Source organism: Anolis carolinensis, chromosome 3, assembly GCF_035594765.1.
Source record: "Anolis carolinensis isolate JA03-04 chromosome 3, rAnoCar3.1.pri, whole genome shotgun sequence".
NCBI classification, from domain to species: Eukaryota; Metazoa; Chordata; class Lepidosauria; order Squamata; family Dactyloidae; genus Anolis; species Anolis carolinensis.
In genome coordinates this window covers 3,647,150-3,657,192 of record NC_085843.1, presented here as the reverse complement: position 1 = coordinate 3,657,192, position 10,043 = coordinate 3,647,150, and the positions used below count along the sequence as shown (strand labels likewise).

Here is a 10,043-nt window from a genome sequence, read left to right as displayed (position 1 = left end):
CAGAGCAGAGAGTTCCCCTGTTGAACAGCTCTAATAGTCAGGAAGTTCTTCCTCATGTTCAGATGGAATCTCCTTTCTTTCCTTTATTCGACGTCCTAGTCTCCAGGGCAGCAGAAAACCAGCTTGTTCCCTCCTCCCTATGACATCCCCATACCTCTTGATCCATGTCACTCATCCTGTCTCCTCTCAGCCTTCTCTTCTGCAGGCTAAACCTGCCCAGCTCTTTCAGCCGCTCCTCATAGGGCTTGTTCTCCAGACCCTTGATCCTTTGAGTCACCCTTCTCTGGACACATTCCAGCTTGTGTCTATGATAACAGAAACGATGGAAAGCATATTTAAAATACCCATACAAGTAAATTTAGACATGATACTAATGAGAATCTTAGGAAATCTTAAAGATAATTAATGGAAAAGAACAAGAACTATTTAAAACTATGATTTGAGCTGGACAAGTAGTAATCGTATGGGGTGGAAAGATGAAAATATCGGAAAGGGTCTCACATTAAGGAGGAAGGAGAGCTTGTTTTCTGCTCCTGTAGAGAAATGGATTTGGATGGAAGGAGATTCCACCTAAACATTAAGAAGAACTTCCTGATGATAAGAACTGTCTGACGGTGGAATACGTTGTTGCCTTGGCACCTGGTGGAATCTCTTTCTCTGGATGTTTTTAAGCAGAGGCTGGATGGCCATCTGTTGGGAGGGCTTGGGTTGTGGAGGTTGGACTGGGTGGCCCTTGGGGTCTCTCTTCCAACTCTATTATTCTATGATTCTTTTATTGTGATCCACAGCAAATGTGCTCACGATTTCAAGGAACCCAAGTGACAATGCTTTTCATGAGTTATCATTCAAATGGTGGGTATTGGAGAGCTGGATCGACATGGATACCGTCAGGAATGTCTCTTCAAGGGCCTTCTAACGACACAGAAATGTATAGCCGTGATGGGCAAATGCATGAGATCCAAGGGCCAATTCCCCTGATCCTCTCCCACATACAGCAAGCCCAAATACAGGCCCAATATCCTGTCAGGGAACTGGCGACCCCGACTGATTGATGAGCCAGATCTCACCTCTGCTCACCCGTCAGACCACTCTGCAAATGGCGAAAGTGTCACCAAGCAAGAACGACAACTTAGTTGATTTTATCTGCTGATCCCAGCAGCACTGAAGCTTTATTTACAACAATGTTTACAGTGCTAATGACCAAAGCTGTCAGGACACATCTTGAATCCGCAAGATCAAACATGGAGCTCTCAGAGTCCGTTCTCTGTACACTGAGGCACCTCCTCTGCATTCCACAGCCTGTGATATATCTTCCTGTCACGTAGCACAAACAAAAGTCTTTGTCATTTGCCCTTTCAGCAATTAATCAGGTCTCACTCAATTAACCTCTTGACTGCTGGAATGCACACAATTCCACAGCAATAATAGATTAAACATTTCACCACATATCACAAAAACACTAACATCTCCGTCATCTGGAATTCCCAAATCATGTTCCAAAGTTTTCTGCATGAGAGAGTGACCCCATTGCTTCCTGCTAGTCCAATGCACACCAACTTTGTACAAATATTCGTAGAAATATTGTGTATTGTACATTAGTACAAATGACCATTAGGCTGTGTGTGTATATAATATGGTCTAAAACAGTGGTTCCCAACCTGTGGTCCATGGACCACCAGTGGTCCCCAAGAACTAAAATATGGTCCGCGGTGTCACCGTTACTACACTGTTGCAACAAGAACAACTGGTCTTGTTAAAGCCTCTTCTACTGCCAAGGCAAGGGGGATGGCAGTCGGAGAGAGGATTCTATGATTCTATGATTCTATGACTACCTACAAAAGGCAGGTGCGACAACAAGCCTCCTGACTGCTGCTTCTCCTCCTCCTCCCCTCACCTTAGCGTGGCTGTTCCATGTGGCGCCTAGAAGTGCGATGTCTGGAGTTATTTGGGGTGGTGATTCTGAAAATTGTATTGGATAGACCACAACAGCTCTAGATTATTAAATATGGTTTTCTGTGGGCGAGCATATGGTGACTAGTGGACGGCATATGTCATGCATCAGAAACAAGAGCTGATGTGGTCTATTTAATGCAGTTTTCTGAATCCACACCCCAAATAACCAAACTGAATCTAAAGTTGACCAAAAACTGATTCGTAACCCTTTTGGTACTAATGTTGGAGAGTGATGCCTGGTCAAAGTGGTCCTGGTCAAGAAGCATTGGGAACTACTGGTCTGTAAGGAATTTTGTGTTCAGACTTCAGTCCCATCTCCAAGAAGTTTCATTATAGACACAAATATGCAAATACAGGTATTCTCAAATCTTTTTTAAAAATTCAAAACAGCCAATTTGGTTAAAGGGACACTCAATTTCCCCCTCAAAATGGTGGCCTAATCCCTTCCTGTCACCATTTCGAGAGAGACTCCAGAGGAAAATGGAGACATCGGGGGACAAATCTAGGTGTTTTTGTGGGTATGATTTGGGAGTAACACAACATCATGCAGGCAATAAGTTGCACTATCTCCAGTAAGGCTGTGCAATCGATGAAACAAATGTTTCAAAACTCATTACAAAATTAGGGGCCCTGGTGTTACATTTCTAAAGCGTTTCTAAAGTATTGTGAGTGAAAATGTCATTACTATATAACAAGAGTGACTAAATTCAGTTACTTTTTTGTTATAATTATTGCCAAAGTGGGGAAACTTCAGGGACTGCTTTCTCCCTCATTGTTAGAACTACCGACATGAAACTTGCTACGATTATAAAACACATTCCCCACGGTCAGCCCATCAAGTTTCTGAACTCATCCAGGAATATTTGGAGAATTTTCAAGGTTTTTATAAACAACATTTTTTAAAAAATGGCAAGCTTGAATGTTCTACACAACGACACAACATAACAAGGGATCATTTCCTCCAACTTTCAGAAATAGTCATACATGGGAGCGTGGAGGGTCAGGGTGCGTGCCAGGTGGGTTTCTTCAAGCACCATCGATCATCTGCTTCGGATCCTCAGCACCCTGATGAATTGGTTGCAATCGACTGCCTCACCAATTCCTGTTCAATGTCAGACTCAAACACATCAGTAGTCTGAAGTCCAAACATTTATTTCAATATCTATAATACATATTTACAAAGCACAGCAAAAGCCATCGCTCTGAGCTGGCATTTCTCTTTAGCCTCTAGCCTCAGCAAGCACCAGCTCAACACACAGAGACAAGAAACACATTCCTCAGTACGAAGGAAGTTCCGACCTCCAAAGGCCAGAAATCATGCCTGATAGGTCATAGCAGGCTGTCAGTCAAAACTAGCCTGCTGTTAACTGTTTCATTACTGAAACACACTCTTGCCTAACAGCAGAAAACACTTGATTTACATTGGGGCTTCCTGAAGCTGAGCAGAATTCTAGGAAAATTCAGAAAAGTTCAGGGCAGGGCCTTTTGCATTCTCTGCCATAGGGCTCATCGACTTCCCAAACTACATTTCCCAGAGTTCTGTGCTCTCTCAGTCTCTTTCCCAGCTCATTCAGCTTTTTCTGCCTTGCTACTTCCCTCTCCTCATGGCAAGAGGCCTTTCGTTTAAAGAGGAAAGGCAGCCTTTTTGGCTTTGCTTTCCTTCCTTGTGCCGAACATGAAACTGGCTTTGGGAGGCTTCCAAGATTTACAAAATTCAAACAAAAAATTATTAGCTTGATGAACCAACCTGGACACAGCATATTATTAGAGAACACAGAAATGCTCGACCACTCCAACAACTATCATGTCAGACTACACAGAGAAGCCATTGAAATCCACAAGCATGTGGACAATTTCAACAGAAAGGAGGAAACCATGAAAATTGACACAATCTGGCTACCAGTATTTAAAAAAAACTCCAAAATCAGAACAGTAAATAAGGAGCAACACTCTGAAAACAGAGGAGTTCCAGGCAGGAATCAATCAGGGGCAGCTAACGACTCTGAACAAAGGGCCAGGCTGTGGAGCAGGCTGGTTAGAAGCCAGATGCAATAAATCACTCTGACCAAGAGGTCATGAGTTTGAGGCCAGCCCATGTCGGGGTGAGCACCCGACAATTAAAAATTAAATATAGCCCCTGCTCATTGCTTGGCCCCATGTAAGCCGCCCCGAGTCCCTTCGGGGAGATGGGGCGGGGTATAATAATAAAATTATTATTATTATTATTATTATTATTATTATTATTATTATTATTATTATGCAACCCGAAAGATAGTTTCATCTATTAAGTAGGAAATTTAGGTACCACTTATATGTGGGGAGGCTAATTTACGACACCATAAAAATCACCCAGCTGCCGTTGGAATGAGGAAGTTGCCGTCGCAGTGGATGATGAAGCAGCTGCTCCCCCTGCGGCCGGAATCAAGCATACCCTCAGGAAGCTGGAAGCTGGAGAAGGTTTAAATTACCTCTATGTCTGTCTCTGTCTCTGTTCTATGTGTATATGGCATTGAATATTTGCCTGTGTACAATATGATCTGCCCTGAGTCCCCTTCAGGGTGATAAAGAAGGGTGGAATATAAATACTGCAAATAAATAAATTCCCCCAGGCCAGGATGTGAGGCTGGGAAGGCCATTTAATACTAATCAAGGTGATTAATTACAACATTCACACTGGCCTCCAACAGACAAGAGTTCTTCCACCAACTCAGGAACTTCCACAGATATATAAACCCCACTTGACTAGTTTCCAACAGAACTCACAGCCTCTGAGGATGCCTGCCATAGATGTGGGTGAAACGTCAGAAGAAAATGCTTCTGGAACATGGCCGGAAAACATACAACAACCCAGTATTGGGCAAGTTTCGATTCTTAAGTTTTTGCCACATGTCGGATATTGCCTCGTAAGTACGAATTTAACAAATTTGATCCGAATTACGGGGACAAACGAAATAAATGCTCAGGCCTAATGTCTAGCAAAGGTCTATATCGCTTGTAGCATGGATTCCAGCACATTGGCCACATGTTCATTTCTGCTATGATTATACAGTAGAGTCTCCCTTATCCAAGCTAAATGGGCCAGCAGAATGTTGGATAAGCGAGTATCTTGGATAATAAGGAGGGATTAAGGAAAAGCCTATTAAACATCAAATTAGGTTATGATTTTACAAATTAAGCACCAAAACATCATGTTAGACAACAAATTTGACAGAAAAAGTAGTTCAATACGCAGTAATGTTATGTTGTAATTACTGTATTTATGAATTTAGCACCAAAATATCACGATATATTGAAAACATTGACTGCGAAAATTCATTGGATAATCCAGAACTTTGGATAAGCGAGTGTTGGATAAGTGAGACTCTACTGTATTCAAAAACATTTAACTTACTGATGCCTCAATTAATGTAATTTTATTGGTATCTATTTTTATTTCTGAAATTTACCACCCTCGGCTTATACTGGAGTCAATGTTTTCCCAGTTTTTTTGTGGTAAAATTAGGTGCCTCGGCTTATATTCGGGTCGGCTTATACTTGAGTATATACAGTAACTAATATTATTATATTGTGTTATTATTAGCATTATATTGTATTAATACACAGAACTAAGATTAAGCACAAGATATAGTTGTAATATATAATACAGTAGAGTCTCACTTAACCAATATTAGCTTATCCAACATTCTGGATTATCCAACGCAGTCTGCCTTTTAGTAGTCTAATGTTTTTGTAATCAGTGTTTTCAATACATTGTGATATTTTGGTGCTAAATTTGTAAATACAGTAATTACTACATAGCATTACCACGCATTGATCCACTTTTTCTGTCAAATTTGTGGTATAACATGATGTTTTGGTGCCTAATTTGTAAAATCATAACCTAATTTGGTGATTAATAGGCTTTTCCTTAATCCCTCCTTATTATTCAACATATTTGCTTATCCAACGTTCTTCCGGCCCGTTTATGTTGGATAAGTGAGACTCTACTGTAATATAATATATACAATATATATGTGTGTATATAATTAAATAATAATAATAATAATAATAATAATAATAATAATTTGGTGTTTAATTGGCTTTTCCTTAATCCCTCCTTATTATTCAACATATTTGCTTATCCAACGTTCTTCCGGCCCATTTATGTTGAATAAGCGAGACTCTACTGTAATATAATATATACAATATATAAATGTGTGTATATAATTAAATAATAATAATATCTTTTTAAGCAGGGGCTGGATGGCCATCTGACAAGAGGGCTTGGATTGTGCCTTTCTCCCTGGTCGAATGGGGTTGGGCTGGATGGCCTTTGAGGATCTCTTCCAAATCTAGGATTCTATAATAAGAATTTATATTTTCAATAATAATCTTAACCATAGAGGGCCAATGGGCAGGCCAACCCTGAAAGTGCCACTCAAGCTCAAGCTGAGCCCTGATTGGCCCCTTCAGCCTCATGTCCCGCCCCCCTCCATGTGCTTCCAAGCAGTGGCAGTTGGCGCTCGGAGCAGAGGCATCTCGTTGGGAAAGAAGTTCTTCTCCGGCCATTGAAATCCTTTTCGACGCCAAAATTTGGGAATGTCTGGACATGCGGCCCTCCTGCTGCTCCTCAGTTTGGGTGGGTGCAAAGGATAGACCCCCATCTACACTGCTATCTAATGCAGCTTCAAACTAATATAATGTAATATAATGACTAAGACATTCTATGGCAGTTGAGATGGGGCCTTAAAACAGAAAAAAAATACGGTAGGCTTAGAATAGAGGAAATATGGTAGACTTCCATCTACAATGTTATTTAATGTAGTTTCAAACTAATATAATATAATATAATATAATATAATATAATATAATATAATATAATGCAGCTAACACAATATATGGCAGTTTAGATGGGGACTTAGAATCGAATATAAATATGGTAGGCTTAGAATAGAAGAAATACGGTAGTCCCCATCTACAATGTTATTTAATATAGTTTCAAACTAATATAATGTAATATAATGCAGCTAAGACGTATTGCAGGTTACATGGGGCCTCATAATAGAAGAAATACAGTAGCTCCCATCTACACTGATATCTAATGCAGTTTCAAACTAATATAATATAATATAATAATATAGTGCAGCTAACACATTATATTTCAGTTTTGATGGGGCCTTCAAATAGAATAAATATGGTAGGCTTAGAAGAGAAGAAATATGGTAGTCCCCATCTACACTGATATCTAATGCAGTTTCAAACTAATATAATATAATATAATGCAGCTAACACATTATATGACAGTTTAGATGGAGACTTAGAATCGAATAAATATGGTAGGCTTAGAATAGAGGAAATACGGTAGTCCCCATCTAGACTGCTATCTAATGCAGTTTCAAACTAATATAATGTAATATAATGACTAAGACATTCTATGGCAGTTGAGATGGGGCCTTAGGACAGAAAAAATACGGTAGACTTAGAATAGAGGAAACACGGTAGACCTCCATCTACATTGTTATTTAATATAGTTTCAAACTAATATAATGTAATATAATGCAGCTAAGACATATTGTAGTTTACATGGGGCCTGATAATAGAAGAAATATGGTAGCTCCCATCTACACATATCTAATGCAGTTTCAAATTAATATAATGTAATATAAGGCAGCTAACACATTATATGACAGTTTAGATGGAGACTTAGAATCGAATAAATATGATAGGCTTAGAATAGAGGAAATACGGTAGACCTCCATCTACACTGTTATTTAATATAGTTTCAAACTAATTTAATGTAATATAATGCAGCTAAGACATACTGCAGTTTACATGGGGCCTGATAATAGAAGAAATACAGCAGCTCCCATCTAATGCAGTTTCAAACATATAATATAATATAATATAATATAATATAATATAATATAATATAATATAATATAATAATATAGTGCAGCTAATACTTTATATTTCAGTTTCGATGGGGCCTTCAAATAGAATAAATATGGTAGGCTTAGAATAGAGGAAATATGGTAGACCTCCATCTACAATATTATTTAATGTAGTTTCAAACTAATATAATATAATATAATATAATATAATATAATATAATATAATATAATATAATATAATATAATATAATGCAACTAACACATTATATGACAGTTTAGATGGAGACTTAGAATCGAATAAATATGGTAGGCTTAGAATAGAAGAAATACGGTAGAACCCATCTACACTGTTATTAAATGTAGTTTCAAACTAATATAATGTAATATAATGCAGCGAAGACATATTGCAGTTTACATGGGGCCTGATAATAGAATAAATACGGTAGCTCCCATCTACACTGATATCTAATGCAGTTTCAAACTAATATAATATAATATAATATAATATAATATAATATAATATAATATAATGCAGTTAACACATTATATGACAGTTTAGATGGAGACTTAGAATCGAATAAATATGGTAGGCTTAGAATAGAAGAAATATGGTAGTCCCCATCTACACTGTTATTTAATGTAGTTTCAAACTAATATAATATAATATAATATATTATATTATATTATAATATGATATGATATAATATAATATAATATAATATAATATAATATAATATAATATAATATAATAATATAGCGCAGTTAAGACATTATATGACAGTTTAGATGGAGACTTAGAATCGAATAAATATGGTAGGCTTAGAATAGAGGAAATACGGTAGTCCCCATCTCGACTGCTATCTAATGCAGTTTCAAACTAATATAATGTAATATAATGCCTAAGACATTCTATGGCAGTTGGGATGGGGCCTTAAAACAGAAAAAATACGGTAGGCTTAGAATAGAGGAAATATGGTAGACTTCCATCTACAATGTTATTTAATGTAGTTTCAAACTAATATAATATAATATAATATATTATAATATAATATAATATAATGCAGCTAACACAATATATGGCAGTTTAGATGGGGACTTAGAATCGAATATAAATATGGTAGGCTTAGAATAGAAGAAATACGGTAGTCCCCATCTACAATGTTATTTAATATAGTTTCAAACTAATATAATGTAATATAATGCAGCTAAGACATATTGCAGGTTACATGGGGCCTCATAATAGAAGAAATACAGTAGCTCCCATCTACACTGATATCTAATGCAGTTTCAAACTAATATAATATAATAATATAATATAATATAGTGCAGCTAACACATTATATGGCAGTTTAGATGGGGCCTTAGAACAGAAAAAAGTACGGTAGACTTAGAATAGAGGAAATACGGTAGCTCCCATCTACACTGTTACGTAATGCAGTTTCAAACTAATATAATATAATATAATATAATATAATATAATATAATATAATATAATATAATGCAGCTAACACATTATATGGCAGTTTAGATGGGGCCTTAGGATAGAATAATTATGGTAGGCTTAAAATAGAAGAAATATGGTAGTCTCCATCTACACTGTTATTTAATGCAGCTTCAAACTAATATAATGTAATATAATGCCTAAGACATTCTATGGCAGTTTAGATGGGGCCTTAGAATAGAACAAATATGGTAGGCTTAGAATAGAAGAAATACAGTAGACCTCCATCTACACTGATATCTAATGCAGTTTCAAACTAATATAATGTAATATAATGCAGCTAAGACGTATTGCAGTTTACATGGGGCCTGATAATAGAAGAAATATGGTAGCTCCCATCTACACTGATATCTAATGCAGTTTCAAACTAATATAATATAATATAATATAATATAATATAATATAATATAATATAATATAATATAATATAATAATATAGTGCAGCTAATACATTATATTTCAGTTTCGATGGGGCCTTCAAATAGAATAAATATGGTAGGCTTAGAATAGAGGAAATATGGTAGACCTCCATCTACAATATTATTTAATGTAGTTTCAAACTAATATAATATAATATAATGCAGCTAACACATTATATGGCAGTTTAGATGGGGCCTTAGAACAGAAAAAATATGGTAGACTTGGATTAGAGGAAATACGGTAGACCCCATCTACACAGTTATTTAATATAGTTTCAAACTAATATAATATAATATAAT

At 36.7% G+C, this 10,043-nt stretch overlaps 1 protein-coding gene across 1 annotated transcript in view; it reads left to right on the top strand.

The window, feature by feature from the left end:
• Positions 1–6,246: 6,246 nt before the first annotated feature.
• LOC100568147 (disintegrin and metalloproteinase domain-containing protein 29) overlaps positions 6,247–10,043 on the top strand; it is an 88,042-nt gene continuing 84,245 nt past the window's right edge. Inside the window, exon 1 of the mRNA XM_062974405.1 lies at positions 6,247–6,571. Coding sequence (XP_062830475.1) covers positions 6,532–6,571 — 40 coding nt within the window. The 5' untranslated portion in view covers positions 6,247–6,531. The remainder of the gene's footprint in view (positions 6,572–10,043) is intronic.